This window comes from Triticum urartu, chromosome 4A, assembly GCF_056163025.1.
Source record: "Triticum urartu cultivar PI428250 chromosome 4A, HENAU_Tu73, whole genome shotgun sequence".
Classification (NCBI taxonomy): Eukaryota; Viridiplantae; Streptophyta; class Magnoliopsida; order Poales; family Poaceae; genus Triticum; species Triticum urartu.
In genome coordinates, this window is record NC_141876.1 from 84,361,199 (window position 1) to 84,387,510 (window position 26,312).

General features: G+C 48.7%; 1 protein-coding gene across 1 annotated transcript; it reads left to right on the forward strand.

Moving 5' to 3' along the window:
• Positions 1-16,843: 16,843 nt before the first annotated feature.
• Positions 16,844-24,453, forward strand: LOC125550753 (uncharacterized). Its single transcript, XM_087520190.1, has 7 exons — positions 16,844-17,003; positions 18,066-18,959; positions 19,022-19,110; positions 19,582-19,700; positions 20,027-20,173; positions 20,271-21,903; positions 23,235-24,453. Exons 1-5 carry the CDS (start codon positions 16,844-16,846, stop codon positions 20,028-20,030), a joined length of 1,266 nt encoding a protein of 421 aa, XP_087376316.1. The 3' UTR covers positions 20,031-20,173; positions 20,271-21,903; positions 23,235-24,453.
• Positions 24,454-26,312: the final 1,859 nt, after the last annotated feature.

Sequence of the window (26,312 nt, forward strand, 5' to 3'; positions counted from 1 at the left end):
GGAGAGGACGATGACCGCGGCCGGCGTGAGGACGGCGTCGGTGAAGTCGCGGCAGCTAAGCGCTTCGTCGCCGGCGTCGTCGAGAGCTAGCGGTGGCGCTAGGGTTTTGATGAGGTGGAGAGGTGGAAGAAGGTTTTCTTGACCGCAAGGGACATGTATTTATAAGGAAGTATGCGGCACAGTGTAATTACGTAGGTGCCCCTGGCGGTTCACATCTGAGGGACACGTGGCAAGCATGCAACATACTCGGAGTTGTCCCACGTTCCCACGCCCACCCGAACTGTCGGATGGTCGTTCCGGCTTCTCCAGATTTCAGGCAATAAGGATAGAGCATTTAAAACAGACTTAATGTTTGTCTCTGTATCTTCTGCTGACAAGGACGCAGAGAAGACATTCGACACTTTCAATAGAATGCATATGATTTGGACAGATAGAGTTTGAGATAGAAAGCATAGAGAGATTAGGGTCCGATCACATTCACTTAGTTCAAAATATTCAACAAGGAAGACGTAGCTATAAGTGAATGCTGTAGAGGACAGAACACTAATATGTATATATCAGAAGACAATCAAATCAACATAGTGAAGATAATCATGAAGACAAGTTGAAATTGAAGACAAACCAAATGTGAAGACATAGCAAATGTAATGCCATGAGTAAAACACTTCAAACAGAAGAATTTGGTGGTGGCGTTACCCACCGTATAGGAAGTATTAGACCCAGACACGGCGCACAATTATCGTGGCGCTCCGAAGTCAAATTCCACGTTAATGTATTCACACTCAGAATGTAAGTCTTCATTGATTGAAGATATACTTTACTTCGTGTGTTGCACATCTATGTCATCAACATGCTTAAGTGTTAGGATGTGTGCCTGATCACAGGACATTTGAGGATTCCAAGATATTTAGCTCACACCGTAACTTGCAAAACCTCTTCTCATCCAAGGGCTTGGTGAAGATATCTGCCAATTGCTCTTCAGTGTTGACGTGTATGATATCAATATCTTCCTTCATAACATGATCTCTGAGAAAGTGATTACGAATTTCAATGTGCTTTGTCTTCGAGTGCTGAACTGGGTTGTTGGCAATCTTGATGGCGCTTTCATTGTCGCAGTAGAGTGGCACTTGCTTCAGATGAATGCCATAGTCTTTGAGTGTTTGCTTCATCCATAGAAGCTGAGCGCAGCAAGATCCAGTAGCAATGTATTCAGAATCAGCAGTGGAGAGAGATACACAGTTCTGCTTCTTTGAAGACCAACATACAAGTGATCGTCCCAGAAAATGACATGTGTTTGATGTAGACTTGCGATCCACCTTGTCACCAGCATAATCAGCATCCGAAAATCCAACTAGATCAAACTCTGAGCCCTTTGGATACCATAATCCTAGTGTTGGAGTGTGAGCCAAATATTTGAGAATTCGCTTCACAGCTAAGTGATGCGATTCCTTTGGTGCCGCTTGGAACCGGGCACACATGCAAACACTAAGCATGATATCTGGCCTAGATGCACATAAATAAAGCAAGGAACCAATCATGGAGCGGTATACCTTTTGATCAAACTCTTTACCATTGTCGTCGGGACCCAGATGATGTTTGGCTGGCATTGGCGTCGTGAAGCCTTTGCAATCTTGCATCCCAAATTTCTTCAGGCAATCTTTGAGGTATTTATCTTGAGATATAAAGATGTTGTTGCGTTGCTGACGTATTTGAAGACCAAGGAAGAACTTCAGCTCACCCATCATGGACATCTGATATTGCTCTTGCATCATATATCCAAACTCATCACTGTATTTTTGATTGGTGCAGCCGAAGATAATGTCATCCACATATATTTGGCACACAAACAGTTCACCATCATATGCCTTCGTGAAGAGAGTGGGGTCGAGGGAACCAGGTTTTAATCCTTTGCTCTTCGGGAAGTCTTTGAGTGTGTCATACCAAGCCTGAGGGGCTTGTTTGAGGCCATACAGTGCCTTGTTGAGCTTGTACACCATGTCAGGATGTTTTGGATCTTCAAAGCTAGGCGGTTGTGCAACATACACTTCTTCTTCAATCTTTCCATTGAGAAAAGCGCTCTTCACATCCATTTGATACAGAAGAATGTTATGATGATTTGCATAGGCCAGCAGTATGCATATGGCTTCAAGCCTAGCCACAGGATCAAATGTTTCATCGAAGTCAATCCCTTCAACTTGAGTGTATCCTTGAGCAACAAGACGAGCTTTGTTTCTGACTACTTGACCATGCTCATCTTGCTTGTTGCGATATATCCATTTAGTGCCTATTATATTGTGCTTACGAGGATCAGGACGCTTAACCAGTTCTCATACATTATTCAGCTCAAATTGTTGAAGCTCTTCTTGCATAGCTTGAATCCATTCAGGTTCCATGAAGGCTTCATCAACTTTCTTGGGTTCAGATATTGAGACGAATGCGAAGTGCCCACAGAAATTTGCTAGCTATGTTGCCCTTGAACGAGTGAGTGGACCTGGTGCATTGGTGCTATCAATTATTCTCTCAATCTATACTTCATGTGCACCACGAGGATGCACAGGACGAAGATTTTGCTCTTGCTGATCATTGTCATCGTTAGAAGGATTGTCTTCAGGCTGAGCATTGTCTTCAGGTTGATCAGGTGCGGAGATGATAAGTTCCTCTTCAGGCTGAGCTTCAGATGGTATGATTTCTCCAGTTCCCATAAGTTTGATTGATTCACTGGATGGAACTTCATCTAGCACATTTGGCAGGTGCTCTCTTTGCGAGCCGTTAGTCTCATCGAACCGCACATCCACAGTTTCAACCACTTTATAGTGAAAGAGGTTGAAGACTCTATAGGAGTGTGAATCCTTTCCATATCCAAGAATAAAACCTTCATGTGCTTTCGGTGCAAATTTTGAAGTGTGATGTGGATCCTTGATCCAGCACCTGGCACCAAATACTCTGAAGTAACTGACATTTGGCTTCTTGCCAGTAAGGAGCTCATAGGATGTCTTGTTGAGAATCTTGTGAAGATAAACACGGTTGATGATATGGCATGCAGTATCAATGGCTTCAGGCCAGAATTTTCTTGGAGTCTTGTATTCATCAAGCATCGTCCGGGCCATCTCAATAAGTGTTCTGTTCTTGCGTTCCACGACGCCATTCTGTTGCGGCGTGTACGGAGCTAAGAATTCATGTGTGATGCCCAAAGTATCAAGATACGTATCTAGGCCAGTGTTCTTGAATTCAGTGGCATTGTCACTTCTGATGTGCTTTATCTTGACGCCATAGTTGTTCATGGCTCGATTGGCGAAGCGTCTGAAGACATCCTGCACTTCAGTCTTGTAGAGGATTATATGCACCCAAGTATATCTTGAATAATCATCAACAATGACAAAGCCATAGAGACAAGCAGTAGTAGTAAGAGTTGAGTAATGAGTGGGACCGAAAAGGTCCATGTGGAGCAGTTCGAAGGGTTGAGTCATTGTCATGATTGTCTTCGAGGGATGCTTGGCCCTCGTCATTTTTCCTGCTTCACAGGCACCGCATAAGTGATCCTTCTTGAACTTGACGCCCTTGATGCCTATGACATGCTTCTTTCTTTCAAGAGTGTGCAAGTTCCTCATGCCAGCATGCCCTAGCCTCCGATGCCAGAGCCAGCATTCTGAAGCTTTTGCTAGAAGACATACGGCAAGTTGTGGTCCTGCTAAGGAATCTACCATGTACAAATCATCTTTCCGATACCCTTCAAAAACTAGAGACTTGTCAGATTCCATTAGGACAAGGCAACGATATTTTCCAAACATCACAATCATGTTTAAATCACAAAGCATTGAGACAGACATTAAGTTGAAACCAAGGGATTCAACAAGCATGACTTTATCCATGTTTTGATCCCTTGAGATTGCAACTCTACCTAGACCCAATACCTTGCTTTTACCAGTGTCAGCAAATGTGATGTGACTTTTGTCAGATGGACGTAAGGTTGAGTCCATAAGAAGACTTCGCTTGCCAGTCATGTGATTAGTACACCCACTATCAATAATCCATTCTGAAGCAGCTGGTGTCGTACCCTACAGTGTAGTTAGGGGGATAGGCTTCACGAAGAGAATTGTGAAGCATAAACATTTGACGAGCAAGTGGATTATGAAAGCTTAGATCAAGGTTAGGACTGATAGGGCAAGTAGCAAGCAACTCAGGAACAAAATACATAATAAGACCATTTGGGCATTTGATCTTGCGCCCTACAAGATGTTTAAGGTCCCTAGCAATAGCTTCAGACGATTTTGGTTTTCGGCTGGAGTCCTTTCCCTGCAAAAAGAGAGTTAAGCTTTCTTAGCCACCCACATCTTCAAGGGTGGCTTCGAAGCAATGAGTCTAAGTGCAGCATCTGAGAACTTTGGCTTTGGAGCCCTAGCAAAAAGTCTTGCAGGTGGACAATAGTACTCATAAGAGTAAGCAGAATAGTTCTTGGTCTTATGAACATGGCGGTTTGATGAAATTCGCTCATATTCATAGGCCTGAGTAAGGTTTCCCTGCAAAACATTTGCGTTAGTGCGACTCAGGTGAGTCCTTTGTCTGTATGAAGCCTTTGGACCATATGAAGCCTGTGGTCTGGGGTTTGTCTTCTTCACTTGTGGTGTCATGACGACATTCACAGGAAGATTCTCCAAACACCTTTTCGGCACCCAGACTTTCTTCATAGGCGGCCCATTCCTGCAGTTAGTACCAACATACCTGGCAAACACTTCACCATTCTGATTCTTAAATAGTTTATAGTTTGCATCAAAGGATTCATCAATAACAATGGGATTAGCACAAGTGAAGCCAGATAGGGTGGATGGATCCACTGAAGGTTCCTTTGCAGCAACCCATGTGGTTTTGGGGTACTGCTCAGGTTTCCAGTAAGAGCCATCAGTATTCATTTTCCTTTCGAACCCAACACCCTCTTTCCTAGGGTTTCGGTTCAGGATCTGCCTTTTGAGAACATCACATAGTGTCGGATGCCCTTTGAGACTTTTGAACATCCCTGTTTCAAGCAATGTCTTCAACCTAGCATTCTCATCAGCAATAGCAGTGGCATCCTCAGCAGAGGGGTTAGTTACCACATCAGCAGTTGAAGATATTGCAATAGTAGCAGCAGTAGAACATTCAACAACAGAAGTAGTGTTATCACGCTCAATGCATTTAAGACATGGTGGTTCATATCCTTCCTGAGCGGAACTGATCTGTTTGGCGCGAAGTGACTCGTTTTCCTTTTGAAGATTTTCATGAGCCGCTCTCAATTTCTCAAGATCTTGCTTCCTTTGAAGATAATCACAGGAAAGCTTTTCATGAGTTGTTGAGTGCGTTTCATGACGACTTTCAAGTTCCTCATACTTAACATGAAGATTTTTTATGTCTTCAATTAAGGACTGAGATCGAGTCATTTCAGCGTCTAACAGGTCATCGCTTTTGTCTAATAGTTTTTGAATATGTTCCATAGCTTTCTGTTGATCAGTTGCAATTTTAGCAAGTGTTTTGTAGCTGGGTTTGGAACCACAATCAGAGTCATCTTCACTTGATGTTTGATAGTGAGTGGCGCGTGAGTTTACCTTGGCACCGCGTGCCATGAAGCAGTAGGTGGGAGTGGAGTTGTCCTTGTCATTAGCATCGGCGTTGGTGACGGAGTCATTGTCTTCAGTGTTGAAGATGGACTTAGCAACGTAGGCTGTAGCCAGACTTGCAACGCCAGAATCGGACTCCTCCTCAGACTCCACCTCTGCCTCCTCAGAAGCAGACTCCTCCTCTGAATCCATTTTCTTGCCGACAAACGCACGGGCCTTGCAAGATGAGCTCTTCTTGTATGATGAAGACTTTGAGGAAGACTTGGAAGAAGACTTTGAGTATTTGTTCTTCTCCTTGTCATCAGAATCATACTCCTTTCTCTTCTTCTTGTTGTTGTTCTCATTGTCCCACTGCGGACACTCAGAGATGTGGTGACCAGGTTTCTTGCACTTGTGGCATGTTCTCTTCTTGTAGTCATGAGCAGAAGCTTCATCATTTCTTGAGCTGGATCGTGAAGACTTTCTGAAGTCTTTCTTCTTGGTGAATCTCTGGAACTTCTTCACAAGAATAGCAAGCTCCCTTCCAATGTCTTCAGGATCATCAGAACTGCGGTCAGATTCTTCATCAGATGAGGAAATAGCTTTTGCCTTCAAGGCGCGAGTTCGCCCATAGTTGGGACCGTAGATGTCTCTTTTCTCAGAAAGCTGAAACTCAAGTGTGTTGAGCCTTTCAAGTATGTCAGACGGATCGAGTGTCTTGAAGTCAGGACGTTCTTGAATCATCAGTGCTAGGGTGTCAAACGAGGTGTCAAGTGATCTCAGGAGTGTCTTGACGATTTCATGCTTGGTGATCTCAGTAGCGCCGAGAGCTCGAAGCTCATTTGTGATGTCAGTGAGGCGGTCAAACGTGAGCTGGACATTCTCATTGTCATTCTCTTGAAGCGGTTGAAGAGGTTGCAAAGGACACTGGTTCTTTGATCTCTCTGGGTTGAGACGCCTTCGTTGACCTTGGAGAGCCAGTCCCGGACTTGCTTGGATGTTTCCAGAGCACTCACATGGCCATACTGTCCTTTGGTCAGATGACCACAGATGATGTTCTTGGCAGTGGAATCCAGTTGAACGAACTTCTTGACATCAGCAGCGGTGACACCTTCACCAGCCTTGGGAACGCCATTCTTGACGACATACCAGAGGTCGTCATTAATGGCTTCAAGATGCATGCGCATCTTATTCTTCCAGTAGGGATATTCAGTTCCATCGAAGACGGGGCACGCAGCGGAGACTTTAATTATCCCTGTAGTCGACATAGCTAAAACTCCAGGTGGTTAAACCGAATCACATAGAACAAGGGAGTACCTTGCTCTGATACCAATTGAAAGTGCTAGTGATCGACTAGAGGGGGTGAATAGGAGATTTTTATGAAAGTCTTCAAAACATGAAAGTTTCGAAGACAAACGATAGAAATAAACCTATTACCATGCAGCGGAAGGTAGACTACACTAAGCAAGCCATAGTCAAGTATTCAATGAAGTGAAAACACAATGACTAATAGCAGCTAGGCAGTATAGATCAGGTAGGAAGATAGTGTGAAGCCAATCAGAACAATCAGTTACTCAGTGAAGACAAAAGATAATGCAATCATACAATGACTTCACCAGGGCCAACAGTAAGTAAAGGAATGGGAAGGACGAAACCAGTGACTCATTGAAGACAATGATTTGTTGGACCAGTTCCAGTTGTTGTGACAATTGTACGTCTAGTTAGGGAGGCTGAGATTCAACTCAGAAGACCGCGTCTTCACCTTATTCCCCTTGAGCTAAGGACACCCAGTCCTCGCCCAATCAATCTGGCAAGTCTTCAAGGTAGACTCCCAAACCTTCACAAACTTCGTTCACCGGCGATCCACAATGACTCTTGGATGCTCAGAACGCGACGCCTAACCGGCTGGAGGATTCACAGTCCTCAAGTGTAATAAGTCTTCAGATCACACAGACAGGAAGACTTCAGTGATGCCTAACACTCTTTGGCTCTGGGTGGTTAGGGCTTTATCCTCGCAAGGAATTCTCTCTCAAAGGCTTCGAGGTGGGTTGCTCTCAAATGACAAAAGCCGTACACTAACTCTGAGCAGCCAACCATTTATGGTTGTAGGGGGTGGGCTATTTATAGCCACTAGGCAACCCGACCTGATTTGTCCGAAATGACCCTGGGTCACTAAGGAACTGACACGTGTTCCAACGGTCAGATTTCAAACACACGCGGCAACTTTACTTGGGCTACAAGCAAAGCTGACTCATCCAGCTCTGGATAAGATTTGCTCTCATTGTCTTCGCTCGAAGACATAGGATTTTGGTTGAGCATCACTTCAGTCACTCTAACTTTGTTCACTTGGACCCCACTTAACAGTACGGTGGTTCCTATGACTCAACAAAGAAGAAAAGGAGACAATGAAACAACTAAGTCTTCGCACCCCATAGTCTTCACGCAATGTCTTCTCTTGTCATAGTCTTCAATGTGAATATCTTCACATACCACCATTGTCTTCAATGTCTTCATACATTTTTAGGGGTCATCTCAGGTAGATAAACCGAATCAATGAGGGACTACTACCTGTGTTATCCTGTAATTTTCACAAACACATTAGTCCCTCAACCAGGTTTGTCGTCAATACTCCAAAACCAACTAGGGGTGGCACTAGATGCACTTACACATGCAGATCTTTGTGAAGGCTCCACCACTGCGCCAACTCAGCTGTCTGCTTGCCTACATGGCACCGCACGCATCCCCGGCCGAGGCGCGTGTCGAAACGAGGAGGAGCTGCGACGGACGGGACGGGCCTCGCCCCCGTCCCCGATAAAGCAAGAGGACACCTAAGCGGTGCATTAAATGCACCTTGTCTTGTAATATGAGGGATAACCTCATGCCACTATAGACCTTTCCACCTCCTGTGTGCCACTGTGGCAACCCCTTTTTCCTATAAAAGGAGGCCCGAGGCGACAAGGAGAGGGATTCGGCTCTTTGGAACCACACGCTGACCACAGCTAGTTCAAGAGCTCAAGAACTCTCAGAAATACACCCACCAAAGTAGGACTAGGGTTTTACGCATCCTCGCGGCCCGAACCTTGGTAAACGATCCTTGTGCTGTCTACTAGCCCTGCTCTCCTCGCAACCCTGCGCCTCGGCAACCGTAGTAGGGATTCTTGTGATCCCATAGGTGTCATTCCACACCGACATCCTTGGCGTGCCAGGTAGGGGGACGCAATTGTGAGAATCTGGTCTAGTAGTTAGCCTAGCAGTTCTTCGTCACCATGGCCCCTAAGAAGAAGACGGCCACGACGGTCGATTCGTTGGGAGCCGAACGACCCGTGCCGGTGCGGACGAGCAGCGGACCGGTCACAGACAGGACCCGGGCCGTGGCCCGCGAGCACCAGCATCGCCCAGGCAGGCGGAGCCTGGCAAGCGGCATCGTTCACGCGCCAGACGACCGGCTACACATCGCCGGATCCAAGGACGGAGCCGGGGGCCCCGCAGGCGGCGCGGGGCCCTCCATGGGCGTCGTTGTGCCGACTCCGGGCGGCGCGGCGACCTCCAGGACACCTACACCGACGACCACCGCGCGTTCTTCCCATGGTGTGCCCGCCGAGCAGCGTCACCATGATGGTGACCCTGGGCACCGCCGTGGGAAGAGCCTTGTGCGTCATCGGCAAGATGAGGGGGTTCAGCACGCTCGCCGAAGCGCTGGCGAAAATGGCGCGCAGCCGCTGGGTCGTGACGGAGCTCCTTCTAACGTAGTTAGAAGTCGAAGCGCGCCGCGATCCACGCAGTTGTCGCCGCCGCCCACGCCAGCGGAAGCTTTGGCACGCGCACAGCTGCTCCTCGACTTACCTCCTGCTGCGGAGAAGCTCGACGAGCGGAGGGCCACCATCCGGAGCCTCGTCGATGTCGCAAACAAAGACGATCCGCGACCAGCAGGGCCCTCGGGCCAGCGCTGGGAGGACCGGGGGAGCTACGGCCACGGTACACTCTCCTCCTCCTCGCCGGCCGCCGCGGGCGTCGGCCCGTCGCGGCGACGCTTGTGAGAACATCTCCATAGCGTCGTCCGACCCACGGACCCTCCGCGACCAGCGCCAGGTCCTTTGGGAGCGAGCTCATGAAGACGCTTGAACCACCTTCGAGCGCCGGCGTGAAACACGCTGCCAGTCGGACAAGCGGGCGGGACCTCCTATGGACCACCCGGCATCAGGGGGCCACGGCGGCCTAGCTTACGAGGTGGGCTGCCCGGCTTTTACTCGTGAGCTGAGGCAGTTCCAGTGACTGTCCCACCGCACGTTCAAGCCCGACGTCGGTGAGAAGTACACCGGCAAGACCCATCCGTCTGAGTTCCTCAGCATCTACACCATCGTGATGCAGGCCGCTGGGGCTCGCGACGACAAGGTGCTTGCCAACTATTTCCCGCTGGCGCTCAAGCCCAATGTGATGTCTTGGTTGATGCACTTGCCGGTAGATTCCATTTCTTCCTGGTCAGATCTGTGCCATGAGTTCGTTGGCGCCTTCACAGGAGGCCACCAAGCTCATGGCTAGGCCAGTGATCTGCATATCATTCCCCAGAAGGAAGGGGAGACCCTGCACAAGTACATCCAAAGATTCAGCCGGGCGCAGTACAACATCCTCGACGTTCATCCCGCCACTGTGATTAGCATGTTCCACCAGAACATACACAATCGCAAGATGCACGAGGAGCCGGCGATGACCAAGGTTAAAGATGTGGCCGAGCTCTACGTTCTGGCCGATAGGTGCGCCCGGACTGAAGAGGGAAGGAAGTGCCCCAGCGAAGACGCCAGCACGAAAACTGACTCTACTGATGAAGATGCCGCCACCCCGACGAAGACGAGCCAGCATCGCAACAGGAAACGCAAAGGCAAGGCCGTGCCTGCCATTGAGGGATCTGACAATACCGGTGCCGGCAAGAAGGTCAAGGCAGACGCCCCGGGCAAGGAGATTGCCGGGTGCGCCGCCTGCCGGGCCCTGGCGGCTACCGACAAGCCAGGAAGCTCCGGCAAGCAATACTGCAAGATCCACCGCACCAAGGGCCACGACCTCCAGAACTGCCGACAAGTCGAGCTGCTTGCTGAGAAGCAAAAGGCTGAGTACGAAAGGCAGGACAAGGAGAAATACCAGGACGGTGCCAAGGGATCCGACAAGAAGCGTGGCGGCAAAGGAGGCCACCCGGGCAAGGACAACCAGCAAGAGAGGCCCGCCCGGGGCCGCGACAAGAAACAAGAAGATGACGGTCATGGCGAGGACGACGAATCTGGTGAGCAAGGGTTCCAGAAGGCTACGGAAGCCATGTGCGTCGATGGCGGTGCCTCGCTGCATACCTCTCACCGCCGGCTCAAGCAGTGGGCACGTGAGATTACAGCAGCAGAGCCGTCGTTCGACGCTCAGAAGCCGCTGAAGTGGTCCAGCACGCCCCTCATCTTTGACACCGAGGACCACCCTGACCGCACTACCGCGGTCGGGTGTTTTCCATTGTTGGTCTCGCCAACAATACGCAAGCTCAGGGTGAACAAGATGTTGGTTGATGGCGGGGCTGGCCTGAACCTGATCTTGCCTGCCATGATCAAAAGGTTGCAAATCCCTGATGGAGACCTCGAGGAAACGGGCACATTTCAAGGGGTCAATCCGGGGAGGAGCCAGCCGAAGGGAAAGGTCACACTGCCCGTGGCATTTGGAGGAGAGTTGAACTACAGGATGGAGAGGATCGTGTTCGACGTGGCCGAGATCCCCTTGCCCTACAACGGGATCCTCAGCCGCCCGACATTGGCCAAGTTTATGGCGACATCATACTACGCCTACAACATGCTGAAGATGCCCGGGCCATTGACCATCATCTCCGTCCCCTCCGACAAGAAGGACGCGTTGATCTGCACCGACCAACTCTACTGGGAAGCAGTTGCAGCAGCTGCCGTCAAGGCACCTGCTCCTGCCGCTGACGGCCCGGGAGGGAAAAAGGAGCCCGGCAAGACCCCTTGCACCCACTCCGGCAAGCGCACCTCCTCGGAGTGTTGTGCTACCGTTGAGGACGTGCCAGAGAACTCTACCGACGAGAGCAAGAGATCCAGAGCCGAGCCGCCGCAGACCAAGAAGGTGCCAGTCGGGGAGGATGGCATGGGAGGGGCCTTCATCATAGGATCCACCCTCGTCAGAAAATAGGAAGGCGCGCTCGTCACCTTCCTGCGAGCAAATGTCGACGTGTTTGCATGGCAAGCGTCTGACATCCCCGGTGTTCCCAGGGAGGTGATTGAGCACCACCTAGCTGTCTGCCCCCACGCGCGGCCCGTCAAGCAGAAGGTTAGAAAGCAGGCTTTGGAAAGGCAGGAGTTCATCACAGAGGAGATCAGGAAGTTGGAAGCGGCAGGTTTGGTGAGAGGGGTGCTTCACCCGACGTGGTTGGCCAATCCAGTAGTGGTGCGCAAGGCGAATGGGAAGTGGAGGTTGTGTATTGATTACATAGATATTAACAAGGCTTGCCCTAAGGACCCCTTCCCGTTGCCGCGCATCGACCAGATTGTTGACTTCACGGCCGGGTGTGATCTGTTATCATTCCTCGACGCCTACTCAGGCTACCACCCAATCTTCATGACAAGAGAGGATGAAGAGAAGACGACATTCATCACCCCATGTGGTACGTATTGCTTTTTACGGATGCCTTTAGGGTTGAAGAGTGCCAGCTCAACGTTTGCAAGAGCAGTCCAAATTGATTTTGAACCTCAGCTCCATAGAAATATGGAGGCCTACATGGATGACATAGTGATCAAAACCAAGGACGGGCCAACTCTTGTGCAAGACCTGGAAGAGACATTTGCTAACCTACGCAAGATCAACCTCAAGCTGAACCCTGAGCTTCTCGGATTCTTTGTGTCGCAGCATGGGATCGAGGCAAACCCAGACAAGATCAAGGCTATTGAGCAGATCGAGGCGCCCAAGCGGATCAAGGATGTGCGTCAGCTCACCGGCTACGTTGCCGCCATGAGCCGGTTCATCTCCAAGTCCGTCGGGCGCGCACTTCCCTTCTTCAAAATCTTGAAGAAGGCAAGCCCAATAGAGTGGACACCAGAAGACGAGGCAGCACTGTAGGATCTGAAGAAATACCTTTCCTCCACGCCGATACTGGTTGTGTCTAAACCACAAGAGCCGTTGTTGCTGTATCTGGCGGCGACGAATCAAGTGGTCAGCGCCGCACTGGTGGCATAGAGGGAGGTCGACGAGGAGGCAGCAATGGCGGCAGAACCAGTGGATGGCAAGCCAAAGATTCCCCCGGCAGGGCCTGGTGCCGACAAGGCACGGCCCCCGGTAGAGTCTGGTGCCACTAAGGCAATGCCCGCGCAGTCGAGTGAAGTGGTGCCAAAGAAGAAGATGATGCAGCACCCGGTTTACTTTGTCAGATCCCTCTTGCAGAGGGCTAGGTCAAGGTATTCCGGCAAAAATTGCTCTTCGCCCTCCTTATGGCCTCGAGGAAGCTGCATCACTACTTCTAGGCCCACGAGATCACTGTCGTCACCCGCCTCCCATAGCAACGGATACTGCACAACCCGGACGCAAACCGGAAGGATTGTGGAATGGGCCTTGGAGCTGTCAAGTTTCGGTTTGAAGTTTGAAAGTACCTCGACAATTCAGAGCAGAGTCTTGGCGGAATTCATCGCAGAATGGACCTCGACGCCTGACGAAGAAGTCCAGGAGACCACTCTCCCTGGCAAGGAAGCAGACCGTGACTGGATCATGTACTTTGATGGGGCCTTCTCGCTGCAAGGCGCCGATGCCGGTGTGCTACTCGTCACACCCACCGGAGAACACCTCAAGTACGTGATCCAGATGCACTTCTCCAGGGAGATGTCCACCAACAACACCGCCGAGTACGAGGGATTGCTTGTCGGTCTCAGGATCGCGGCAGACCTCGGGGTTAAGAAGCTCATCGTCAGGGGCGACTCGCAGCTCGTTATCAGGTAGGTCAACAAGGATTATCAGAGCCCATTGATGGAAGCCTACGCAGATGAGGTGAGGAAGCTGGAGGAACGCTTTGACGGTATCCAGGCGGAGCACGTCCCCCGAGCGGAGAATGACATCGCCGATTACCTGTCAAAGCATGCCACATTCAAGCTACCTGTGGAACCAGGTACCTTTTTGTTGCGGTTAACTCAACCATCTGTCGAACCATCAATGGGGCAGAACAAGCAGAGGAAATCAGGTCCCGGCAAGTACTTTCCTACCGAGCCCCTGGGGCCGCCGGCAAGGGTGCTGCCGTGGACACTGAGCCCGCACAAGAGCGACTGGCTCCGATAGGGCGTCAAGCCCTGCCATAGAGACAGTCGCTCTCATGGCGTAAGAAATGCCTTTGGTCCTTACCGTCGAGCCCCAGGCTCCGTCATGGGCGCAGCATACCGTCCACTTCCTCCAAACAGGGGAGCTTCTTGAGGAGCAGGAAGAAGCAGAGAAAGTAGCCCGTCGGTCCGCCCTGTACCAGTTCGTCGATGACGTCCTGTACCGGAGGAGGCCAAACGGTGTGAAACTCAAATGCATCCCCCGGGAGAAAGGACTGGAGCTGTTGGCGGAGATACATGGAGGCATATGTGGCTCCCACATAGGGTCAAGGCCCTTGCCGGGAAGGCATTCCGGCAAGGTTTCTTCTGGCCCACCGCCCTCCAGGATGCGACGGCACTAGTAACCAAGTGTGAAGCGTGCCAGTTCCATTCAAAGAAGCTTCATCAGCCGGCTCAAGCCCTTCAAACAATCCCTCTCTCCTGGGCATTCTCGGTCTGGGGGCTCGATATACTGGGCCCTTTCCCCCGCGCTGTCGGGGGTTTTGAGTACTTGTACGTTACAATCGACAAGTTCACAAAGTGGCCGGAAGTGGAAGCAATGAGGAAGGTGACTGCTCAGTCAGCCGTCAAGTTCTTCAAAGGACTGGTCTGCCGTTTTGGTGTGCCAAACAAAGTCATCACCGACAACGGCACGCAGTTCACAAGCAACACCTTCATGCATTACATCCAAGACCTCGGCAGCAATGTCTGTTTTTCTTCCGTGGCACATCCATGGAGCAACGGCCAAGCGGAGAGGGCAAATGCTGAAGTGTTGCGAGGCCTAAGAACAAAGACCTTGACAAGCTGCACAAGAGTGGAAGGCGCTGGATTGTTGAGTTGCCGGCGGTTCTTTGGTCGATCAGGACAACGCCAAATCGAGCCACTGGCCAGACACCTTTTGCCCTAGTATACGGGGCAGAAGCAGTTCTCCCCATGGAACTCATATACGGGTCACCTCGAGTGCTCTCTTATGATGAGCTTGAGCAAGAGCCGTTGCGCCAAGATGACGCGACGACGCTCCTTGAGGAAGATCGTCTTCGGGCGGCTGTGAGAGCGGTACGCTACCAGCAAGCCTTGCGCCACTATCATAGCCGCAAGGTTCATGCCCAAAGCCTCGAGGAAGGCGACCTTGTTCTTTGGCGCGTTCAGTCGGCCAAGAATTCCAACAAGTTGACGCCGAAGTGGGAAGACCCTTATTGGGTAATGCGAGTCACCAGGCCCGGCGCAGTCCGCCTGGAGACCGAAGATGCCGTCCCAGTGAGCAACTCCTGGAACATCGAGCATCTTCGCAAGTTTCATCCATAAGGCGCGGCTTGCCGGGCCTCCCGGCAAGCCACCTTTTGTACAAGCTTTGCCGACAAGGCATGTGACCCTTTGTACAAAGCCAGGCGTAGACCCTAAGCATAAATAAATGAAGCGCTGGCGCCCTAAGTTATAGCATGCATGCTAGGTCGAGTCTCTTCCTTGGTCAGGGTTGGTAGAGCTTAGCGGCGACTAACCCCTAGCCTAGAGGTCGAGTGTGCGTCTGTCTGTTCCTTTTTTGTCCTCCTTTGGTTCGTAGGACACATGAGCACTTCTGATGAGCTACTCGGAAAGAAGGAAACGGACTGACGCCCCGACCCCAGCAAGCCAGAGTTGCCGGGGGCTGCAAGTACAAGGATCCAACCGCGACAAGATGAGATTACCAAGGGCTGCAGATCCAGATAAGTCTTTTATCCTCTGTCATGCATTTCGGAACCGGACTGGGGCATGTGAAACCTCGTTTTTATCTCTAGGCTGTCGTGCTCCCCTTTTTCCTATACCTAGGGATTATTCCCTAGGTCCGGATTTGGTCGTAGCCGCGGCGGCAAGGGAGTGGAACGAGGAGCCTAAATCCCACTTCATCCCTGCCTCCGCCAAGAGAGTGAGAACGGTTGAGTGGAGTGGGGGTGGCAAGGCCGGTTGCCAGGCGAAAAACGTTTATCTTAAAACAATAATAAGGATTCGCTCCTTGTCACGGGGTTTACCCACGAACGAAAAACTCGGCAAGCATCCCTTTTTCATTAAAAAGATCCCATATAGGTATAGTTCGTGCGAGATGAAAAACATGAGCAAGGGGATTACAAGTTTTAAATTTAACAAAGGCCCACAGGCTTACAAACTAAAAAAGAGATAAGATGCCCGTAATCCCTTTCTTGTCCCTCTCCTCAGGAGGCAGGTCAAGGAGGCGAAAGGGCAAAAGGGACGCCTAGGTGAGCTACGAGCAGCAGAAAGCACCAAGAGAACATCTCGGTGGCCACCCACGGGCGGGCCGGTGATGACGGTGCCGGAAAAGGAGCTGGAAGACGAGGCGGCAGGACCGGCAATATGCGATGAAGGCGTCGGTGCCCGCGTACTCCGAGTTGACGGCCTTGCCGCTCGCCCTCTTCCTCTTCCACAGCCTCCAGACGCCAGCCGCCCAAGGAGATAGCCCCGCAAGGTTCAAGGAGCTTCTGGCCCTGCCCCCGGACAGCTTCTGCCGGAGGAGCGGCCAGGTGCAGATGCTGCTGCTGCCGCACCCGCCCAGGCGCGGGGCGTCCGACGCCTAGTCGGACTCGTCCCCGCTGTCCGCCCCGTTGTCCTCCTCATCGCTGTCGCTCGAGGACGAGCTTCCATCGTCAGAATCTCCATCAGAGGAGCTCTCCACACAACATTTCAGACGAGTTCCCAAGTCTCCGAAGACCTTGACGGAGAGCAGGTCGTCCTCCATTAACTTGAAGTAGAGGATGAGCCCCGCCGTCAGGCTGTGAATGCGGGCAAACGTCTTCCATCCATGGCGGAGATACATAACTCGAGGAGCCGGGAAGTCGACGTTGACCCATGTGCCCCCGTTCCCGCAGCCCCTCATGTGCAACCTAAGGGTCTGGGGCGGGGCACGCTCCATCACCCGAGAGAACGGAGTGGGAAGACGAAGACGACGACGTGGGGGGCCGGCGGAGCCTGATGAAGAACTCGCAAGGCTTGTCTTCAACGTGGCCCTCCATCGGGAAGGGCATCATTGGCAGGGCGAGGCTGGCGCGCCGCCCCGTCCTCCTCTTCCCCGAGCGCTACGGCCTCTGCCCCGGCCTCGCCCACGGCCTCGCCCCTCCCCCTTCCCCTCGCGGTCAGTTGCACCACCACGGGTTCAGGAGGGGGAGGGACGCGTTGTCGAGCGGCGACCCTCGCCGCGACCGTCGAAGGACCAGGGTTCCCTTTCTCCATGGCGGATGAGATGAAGGAGCAAAAGCAGAAAGAGATAGAAGATGGAATAATGTGGGGTGCCGTTTCCCCCTTTCTCCTCTTTATAAAGGAATGGGGTTGAGGCTCGGCCGCCCCGCTCGGCCAATCCAGACACCGGAGGCGCGGGGAATCAGGACCGACCCGCCGCCCAACTAGCGGCGGCCCGGTTTCTCGCCTCCACCGTTTGCCACCACAAGGACGCGTGGTAGACGTGCAAAACTGAGGGGACGGGTGAGGCGACCTCTCCCCACCCCGTGATCGTGGGGAGTGGACGCCTTGAAGACCGCACCCCGACTCCGCTCAGTAAATGAGCCGTGCCTCCATGCCTCCCTCTTTTTACGGGGAAGACGCGAGCCGCCTCTTTACTGCGATGTGACACATGCGTGTGGAAACCGTCCCACGCATGTCGCCCACGTCATGCACACCCCTCCACGCCGCGCCTCGCGCGCGGGTCGTGGAAGGCGGAGCGCGCGAAGAATCTTACCACGGTAAAAACCGCCCCACCTGCCCGCGCACCGTTTTGGGCCTGGCCCAACAACGCGTCGCGCTTATGTGTGGCCCAGACCCCGGGGCTCCTGTTGGTGTACAAAAATAGGGGTGCATCTTTGTACCCCTATTCCTGTGCACGGGCAGTCAGAGCCGCGCTCACGGCCACACCAAGCAAAACGAGGGAGGTGAGCCAAGGTAAGATCGAAGCCCAAGGCAATCAAAGCAACGCCAAGGCCAAGACCACAAAAAGCAGAGGGACGAAGCAAGTTCCCCCGGCAAGACCCTTGCCGGGTGGTCTCAACGGCCCCGACAAGATTCTTGTCGGGGCAGCTCGCCCCACACCAACAGAGCGAGCCACCCTTGAGCCCACGGCCCCCGTGCCATCATCAGCATGGGGCCAGGACTCGGAAAGGCACCCTTGTGGTGGCATATAGATTTTTATGAAGACATATTCAAGATCAGATCAGAAGACGACGATTCTCGGCAAGATCCTTGCCAAGGAAGGCCACCAGACCCCCGGCAAGATCCTTGCCGGGGACGACAACACGCCACGGCGAGACCCTTGCCGGGCCACCCGGCAAGGCCCTCGCCAAAGACGCCGGCAAGGCCACCGCCAAGCCCACGTCAACCAAGCTTCCACCGCCGTTCACATGCAGATGCCAGCCCAACCAGCTGGGCAGGCACCTGCGTGGCAACATGCAGCTTTCAGGCCAACTCATCAAGCGCCAGCGTGGCGACATGCAGATTTTTGTGAAGGCTTCACCACTGCGCCAACTCATCTGCATGCCTGCCTACATGGCACCGCACGCATCCCCGGCCAAGGCGTGTGTCGAAACGAGGAGGAGCGGCGACGGACGAGACGGGCCTCCCTGCCTACATGGCACCGCACGCGTATTGGGGAAAAGAGAGGGAGAGAAATGGAGCTCGTCCTCCCCCACATGCCGCCTCCTCATCTCCCCAAAGCCGCCGCCGCCGCCCCCCGCGCCGCCTACTCGCCCTCATCTCCTACCCGTCTGGCTCGTCGGAGCAGCGGCCGGCAGAGAGCTGCGGTGGTCCGCACTGGAGAAGCAGCAGCGGCCGACGGCGGCGGACACGATGGCCGTCACGGGCAGAGCAGCGCGAACCCGGCGCGGCTGCCGGGCACCATCTGGAGAGCCGGTGGCCGGTGGTGCGCGATCTGGGCGATTTGGAGGCGAGGCGACAAAGTTGACTAGGACGTCGACGGAAATCTTCATCGTGCCGCTTGGAGAGGTGCTCGTCCGGCTCGTCGACGATCCCCTCTTCTCGACGGATCCGCGATGGAGGTGCTCGAGGAGGAGCTTCTTCTCTGGATGCCATGGAGATCGTCAAGGTGCTCCCCCACTCCCCCTCCCTCTGTCTGGGTATTTGTACTGACCGCCTCCGTCCTCGCAGCGCCTGAGATCACCGGCCCGAGCAAGGTGCCACCGAGTACTGCTCCTAGGTCCTCGCAGCTAAGACACATACCCTCTACAGTTAGATTGGTACAATGATCTCTGACTTGGTGACTTGTGCTACATCTGAATTTTGCAAGTAATTGAAAATCTGATCTCTCCTGTTGTACTGCGAGCTAGAAAGGTGGGTATCTTAATTCAGAATGTTATTAGAATCTTATGGACTGCCATTTACTTGCACAACATATGCAGTCATCTTATTTGATCCTTCACTGTCATATCACGTCAGGCTGGGGGAATTGTAACAGGAAAAAACCTGGGTTGTCTCTCCTGATTGCAATGATTTTAGCCCACAATTTTCATTTGATTGATGTTCTGAAGTAGCTTACTCAAGTCCAGGTTCTCCAATGATGTGCAGAACTCTTGCAGGCACCTTTGTAATTGCAAAAATTAAGACAAGCTATGAAGGGACCTTTTCTTGATCCCTTCATAGCTTGTCTTAAGTTTTGTTATGAATCTGTTCTTGCACTAATATCATATCATCCTAAATGTGAAACCCAGCTACATGAACTAAAATTTCTCATATCGAAAGAGTCGAGAAGGGAAGCTACTCAATATTATGTTAGGCACTTTGTCATGGTTCGTCCTCAGAAGCTTCTATACATCGCCATTGGTAGCTGGTACGCATTTCGGATCTTTGTTATGGAGGGAATTCTCTCGCTGATCTTTTCCATTTGATGTAATTCATATGGTCATATACTCTGGTTTAGTGGTTGAAATTAGGACTGCTAAATATACTTAACTCGGTTACTCATTAGGAGTGCCAAATATACTTTATCATGCAGAACTTCTTGCCATAATACAACTATGTAATATATATACGATAATATGATAGTTCGTCCTGATGTTTACACTCGCATGATGGTTTCCTTTAGTGTTGTAATTGAAGTTACTCATCAGTGTCTTGGTTATACTGAAGTTTGCCATCTTTCTGAAATATATGCAGTTGACTGTTGCAAGGACACGAACCATATCACAGTTGCAAGAGAGAATTCACTTAAGATATTATCATCGGGTTTGAAGGAAAGATGTTGCATGGCCCTCTTGTTTCAATTGTGTCCTGGTAGTGATTTAGAGGGCACTGACATCAAAGGTAATGAATCTCCATTTTGGTTTTTGGTATTCTTCTCAGGTATATAATAAATTGTTCGGTTCCTCCAATTTTCTTCTTGTTATTTTTCTGAACACAGTCGCCCCTTCCCCAGTTCTGTAAGGATGTGCGGTTTCTGTTGATGGCCTCGTGGTTGATTGCAGCTTGACGGAACACAGTTTCATCAATAAATATGTCCGTGTTGCTACCCTGAGAGTTAGCTTGTTTGGTAGTTGACTCATGATAGTTCTTTTCCTTTTAAACTGATTTTTGATCAGTAGTTGATAAACCATGTGCAAGATTGGGAGATTAAATAAAGAGCTAGGCTGAGGTTTCACCGCTCAGCCTATCAGTTTGTGTTTGGCTGACAGAAACAATATTGTTTGGTTTATACAATGATTACCTGACAAGTTCATCTTCCTCTTTGCAAATATTACATAATAAGTAATGGGACTGCTATCTTTAATTCTTTCATGGCAATCAGGCTAGGCACATACAAGAGCGCACACCTCCGCCTTAGGAGTAAGAGGCGTGTGACATGTGTTTTAGTTTCTAATAGAAACACAAAATATGTCTATTTCGCTCGTTAGATAATTGTTTTTCATTGTGTGCGCGCGTTGCACACTCATGTCATGACCGTGAATGGAAATGCACAAAGCAAATGCATTATGACCCGATGTTGTAATTTATAGCACCTATTGGTCTGGTAAGATATGCGTTGTTGCAAATACAGAAATCCAACACAATAATGTGCGGGAGAATAGCGCCTCCTTGCGCGTTCCACCTCATCGTTTTTTACTGTGCTAGCGAGAGAGAGAAAAACTGAGAGGGTAAAAAGGGGTGGACACTACCTAGCGGGGACGCAATTGGGCGAGAGGAGGAGGCGCTTCTCCTGCTAGATCCGTGGCCATCACGTCGCCATCGACATCCACCCTCCTCAACAGATCGATTGACCGGACGTCGTCGTGATGTCTCTCTTTGTTGCGGATTCATGTGTGTTGTATGTTCAATCCAACCCTTACTGCAGGGCCTAGCGAAGGGAATGAAGAGGCACACCCTCAGCCACGACTCTGTCCTTCAGCTACAAAAGCTAGATAGATTGTAATCAGTTGCGTGATTGAAACAACATTTAGGTCATCACAAAGGGCTCAAAATGTTATTAAGCCAAACCATTGATTTTGTGTTATTACAATATTATGTATTAGTGATGTGATGTGATTCGCCATGTCCAGCTCATCCATTTGGATCTAAGTTCAACTGGCTAAAAAAGAAGCTAGATTTGGTACAAGTGTTTTTTGGGAGATATGTCCATGATAATCGTAGTAATCTTAGTTCTTGGCCTTTCATTTGGGAAAAAAGCTAGATCTATTCATGATAATCGTAGTTCTTACCTTTCATTATTTATCTTTAGGTATGCAAAGAGGTTGGCTTTGGTACAAGTCTTTTTTGGTAGATTAGTTACACTGAAATTCGATAAACATTTGCTGAATATACAGTATCACATGAATCCTTGTATTAGCTTGTTTCCAAATGCTCAGATTTATGAGAGGAGGATTTTAGATGGTTCAAATGTCCTGCCTCCTAGCTATAACAAGGATTATACATGCCTCTTGTTTGGCAGCTACACTCTTATAAATGACAGGATGGAAGGGAAGACAAGGAGGGCACAGGAAACAGTCGACAAAACATGGTTGAAGTTGTTGTTCTGCACCTCATCCAAACCATCTTTAGATGTATGTCTTGAGCTGAACCCTCACTTTTCTTGCAACCTTGGTATATCATGCCTCGATGTCCTTGGTAGTTATTAATTTGTTTCTATATTAAGTGACTTCGCTGATATAACATGGCATCTTTAGAAGCTTATAGGGTCTTCCTTTCTTGTATTACATGTCGCATAACCTTCATTGATAGAAAGGTGATCACGCAATACTTTGTGTTCAACAATCCAGTTGTTACCTGTGTATATCTTGTGTTCTGTTAACTCCATCAATCTGGGTTTATGAAAATCCAGTTCCCTGTGTATATTTGTCAGCAAGTCCACTGTCATCTATTTCCTTGTTTAATAGATAATGTTACATATTTTTTTGCAAAACTGAGAACATTAAGTAGATGACATGAAAGATGAAACATAGCTCTATGAGAGTTGTTGGCCACCACATGTACTCCCTTTTTGGTAGTATTTTCTTTTACCTTCAGAGCTGAAAAGTGATGTTGTGCTAGTTGTAAGCTGACACAGAATCAACTTCAGTTTGCTAAAGAAAATTCTCCTTTTCTTTTTGTTTAATGCCGATCTTTATAAAGCACACGTGATGATGTTTAATCAGTTTGACTTTGACCATACTTTCATGTGATCCCTCTAGGTGTGCTTTTCTTTTCCTCCTTATCATTTTATTAGTAGTTTAGGTTGTAGATTTTTCCTGTTTTTGACAGTACCTTGGATGGCTGCCAAATTTGCACCATTTTGTAGCATTTTTGAATCCATGCTCGTGAATTTTTTTTAAGTTGGTTTGGTTATGCACATTTAGTGTACTGTAATGCAAACCACATGTATGCATATTAGTCTGATATGACTAATGCTTGTTGTCCAAGGAGTACTGAGTTTATTGCATATACAGTTTCTTTATAACATGTGGCTTTTTGTGTGGTCATGAACAAATGTGTGTCTACTTCTTGGAGTCATCCATGTGGTTCACTTGTCTCTGTTATGTTGTTTGTAATTAAGATTTGCAAGGGCATGTGCTATTTTGCCTCATGCGTCTCTCTCGCGTCCCTCTCGTCGTCGGCTTTGTGCCTCACGATTCCCGATTAGAGAAGATTGGGAGAATGTCATTATGTCAGTTCAATTGGAGAATAGAATGATGGTGATTACTGATTAGGACAGAATGTCATTATCTCAGTACAATTAGAGAACAGGTGGATTGTGCATGAACCGATTAGTTGTGGAGTTTTAGGAAACAAAAGAGATGTCTTTTTGTGCCTGCTTGTGAGTTTTTGTGGTATGAAAAACATGTACGATGAACTTCTTTACTGAAATAATAGTTATATGTTTCTTTTCTACGTCTAGAAATGCTCTTACTATGCACTAGAAGGCGCATCGAGAAGGCGCAGATCTACTCGATGCACGCTTCTGATGGATCGGTGCCTTCACCTCTTATAGTTTGTTCACCACATGATATGCCAAACACATTTTTTGATGGAATCTGGATGGTGTTGCACCTCGGCTTAGCGATGAACAAGGCGGTGCGCTCATGTTGTCTCCCTGGTATGGCCCCTCTCACTTCTGCAGCATTTATCTCAACTTATAAATATCCCGCGTTCTTAAGCTTTTGGTCATACTCAATTCTTTTGCCTATTTTCCATGGAAACATCCGATCGGCATATCAGGGCTTGTTAATCTTGCAATGAGGCGCAGACCAATGGGCACTACAGCAGTATAATGGGAGACAGAGGTCCTGATAGAGTATAAGTAGTTCATTAATTGAATATATTCAGGGGTGATATGCCTTGCATTATGTTTGGCGCATGCATGTGTGGAACACTGTATGTCCAGTTGCTGATGATAAAAAACCAAGGTAATTGTAACTAAGCTAGATGAACTTACTGGCAAAGTATATCATCTGAAAGGATGGCAACCACACAACCTGATTTCTGTGCTAAGCAAGCTTTATCAAACCCTTGAATGCAATGTATGAGATCTGTCCGGCATATAAACAATGCACTTGCTGCAATAAAATAAATCTCTTAAATATTCTTAAAGGATGTAAGAAGAAGAACCTAAAATATCAGTCTTTGTGTTGTATCCAAGTCATTGGATTGGAAATGGTTAGAAAACTATCAGATGATTTTAATTGCACACTGTCCAATAGACGTAACAAGACTAGGTACTTAGGTTGGTCAATATAACTCATTTTGTCATTCTATCGACTATAACTATTAATTATGATTCATTTCAATCATGTTTATACACAGCAAGCTTGTGCTGATAAAAGTCCTATGTCAGCTGATGGAGCACTTGCAGGTTCAAGTTTGTTTAAGATCATCGTGGAGTCACATTTGAAGGGTACAAACCTTTTCATTTGAAGTTGCCCTGCCCTCGAAGACATTGATAATTATGCTTATAGAGTGTTTCATCTGTTGTTCTCATGTTGTGCTACATACTGACTGCGCTTCTTTTCTTTTACATAGTTGCTGTTGATTCTGCATTTGAGGATAATGATGATGCTGAATACTTTCGTGTTTCTGTTTCAAGTATGTTGAAATTTTTAATAAATATTTCCTATTCAGAGCACCCTCCACTTGGTGGCTCCTTCATTTATACTAATGAAGTACTTCTTGGTGCACAATGTGATGAGCAATTGGCCTTGTATGCTCTGATTGCACGCGTAGCTGCTGACACCACCATACCCTTGAGCAATTGTTTTCTGAGTGATTTGCATGGCTAAGTCAGGTCTCCTTCTTAGCTTCATCTTGTGACTTATCTTGGTTCAAAATTACCTATGTGTCCCTGCTATAATAGCCTTCTTTCCATGATAATGATCCCACTCATACATTGGAGAAGATGTATTGGCTGTTTTCTTAGCTGAAAACAATGAGAGAATCTATCACTATGGCATTTCAATTAAATGAATTAATGTCTGTACATCAAGATTACCAGCCATGTCCTAATTTATTCAGGCGAAGGAGAAACACTGCTTGTAGATAATTCAAAGCTTCCTTCTTTGTACTTATGTTTTCATTTTTTTATAAACTATTTGCAGTTCCATCTACTTCTCATAGTTTCTGCAATTTTCAAATTTGAATTGTGTTATAGGCTTTAGTTCTTATAACATATGGTACTCGATTGATCATCGTGTATATTGTGTAAACATAAAATGATGCACTGAATGCACTATGCTCTTTCCAATTGTTAATTGTGTTTTTCTCTATCCGCTAAGATAAAAATCACAACTCAAAGTTTTAACAATTAGTTATTTTTGTCACAGATTTCTGAGGCTTTACAGTATGGATTCACCAATGCAGTTGAAGTAGCTCAACATCCTGTAGTTACATTTTTTCATGGTAGTAATGTTTGCTTAATGGTGGCTTAATAGAGCTAGATGTTTGCTAGAATACATTAAACGCCTCATTTTATACCTGGTAATGTATGTGTCATCGCATGTTCATACAAATGTAGTCTGCTAATGAGTTCACATGTCATGGAGCTGACAAAAACGACTGCCAGATGAGTGTGTCCTACCCTGGCCTGACCAGTACATAGTAGAAGGACAGTACATGATATATATAGGAAAGTGAAAGAGGCGCATCCCACCCGGGACCGCCCCAACTTCCTCTCAGGCGGCGCACCAAGAGTGCGCCCCAACTACTAGTATCTAGTATATGTATACACTAGGAAATATGCCCGTGCGTTGCAACGGGAGAAAACTTTCATATTCTCACACAACCTTCTTATTTAACAACTTAGGGACATATAAAAACTTGTGTGATGTAGTATAAAATTTCAAGGTGAGATTGTTCCTATCATAATTGCAAGCTAGTTGAGTTGGCTTTGTCCGTCGGTACAATAGGGAAGGTTCATAGTTCAATCCCCTCGCGCCCTTAATTTTTTGTTGCTTGTCAGTGTGATAGAAAAAGAAATGCATCGTAGGCCCAGTTGGGGATAAATAAATAAAAATGGGAAACTACCTGTGGAATGGGTGAAACAAAATCTATACGTATATTTTTGCTTTTTCTTGGGGCAGCTGTGTGGGAGCTACTATATGATGCTAGTTGTGTCAAATAGCACGTGGAAGGCACAGCCGATCGCATTTGGGCCAGCTACTGCCAGGCACTGATATGATCTGTGTTTACAAGGCATGCGTAATAATTCAAAAAACGACTAGTTGAACAATCGAACACATGACCTTAAAGACTCGACCAGATGTTGTTGGCCATGGCAACAAATGCCTACTGCTAACCAATGGCCAACGCGAATATTAAAGAACATGTCGCAACATTAGATTTAATTTTTTTTGATTTTTTAAATATGAATTGCCGAATATTTTTGGAAAATATAACATTTTGATATTACAAACAATATTTTTAATATTCCACCCATTTTGGAAAAACATGAACAAAATTTGAAGCAACATCATTTTCTGAAGAC

Excerpts from the sequence above, each read along its gene's own strand:
- LOC125550753 (XM_087520190.1), top strand. The coding sequence starts at position 16,844 with ATGAAGAACTCGCAAGGCTTGTCTTCAACGTGGCCCTCCATCGGGAAG. Across the intron at positions 18,960-19,021 it reads ATGCCATGGAGATCGTCAAG|CGCCTGAGATCACCGGCCCG; the intron begins GTGCTCCCCCAC and ends CCGTCCTCGCAG. Across the intron at positions 19,111-19,581 it reads TACCCTCTACAGTTAGATTG|CTACATGAACTAAAATTTCT; the intron begins GTACAATGATCT and ends TGTGAAACCCAG.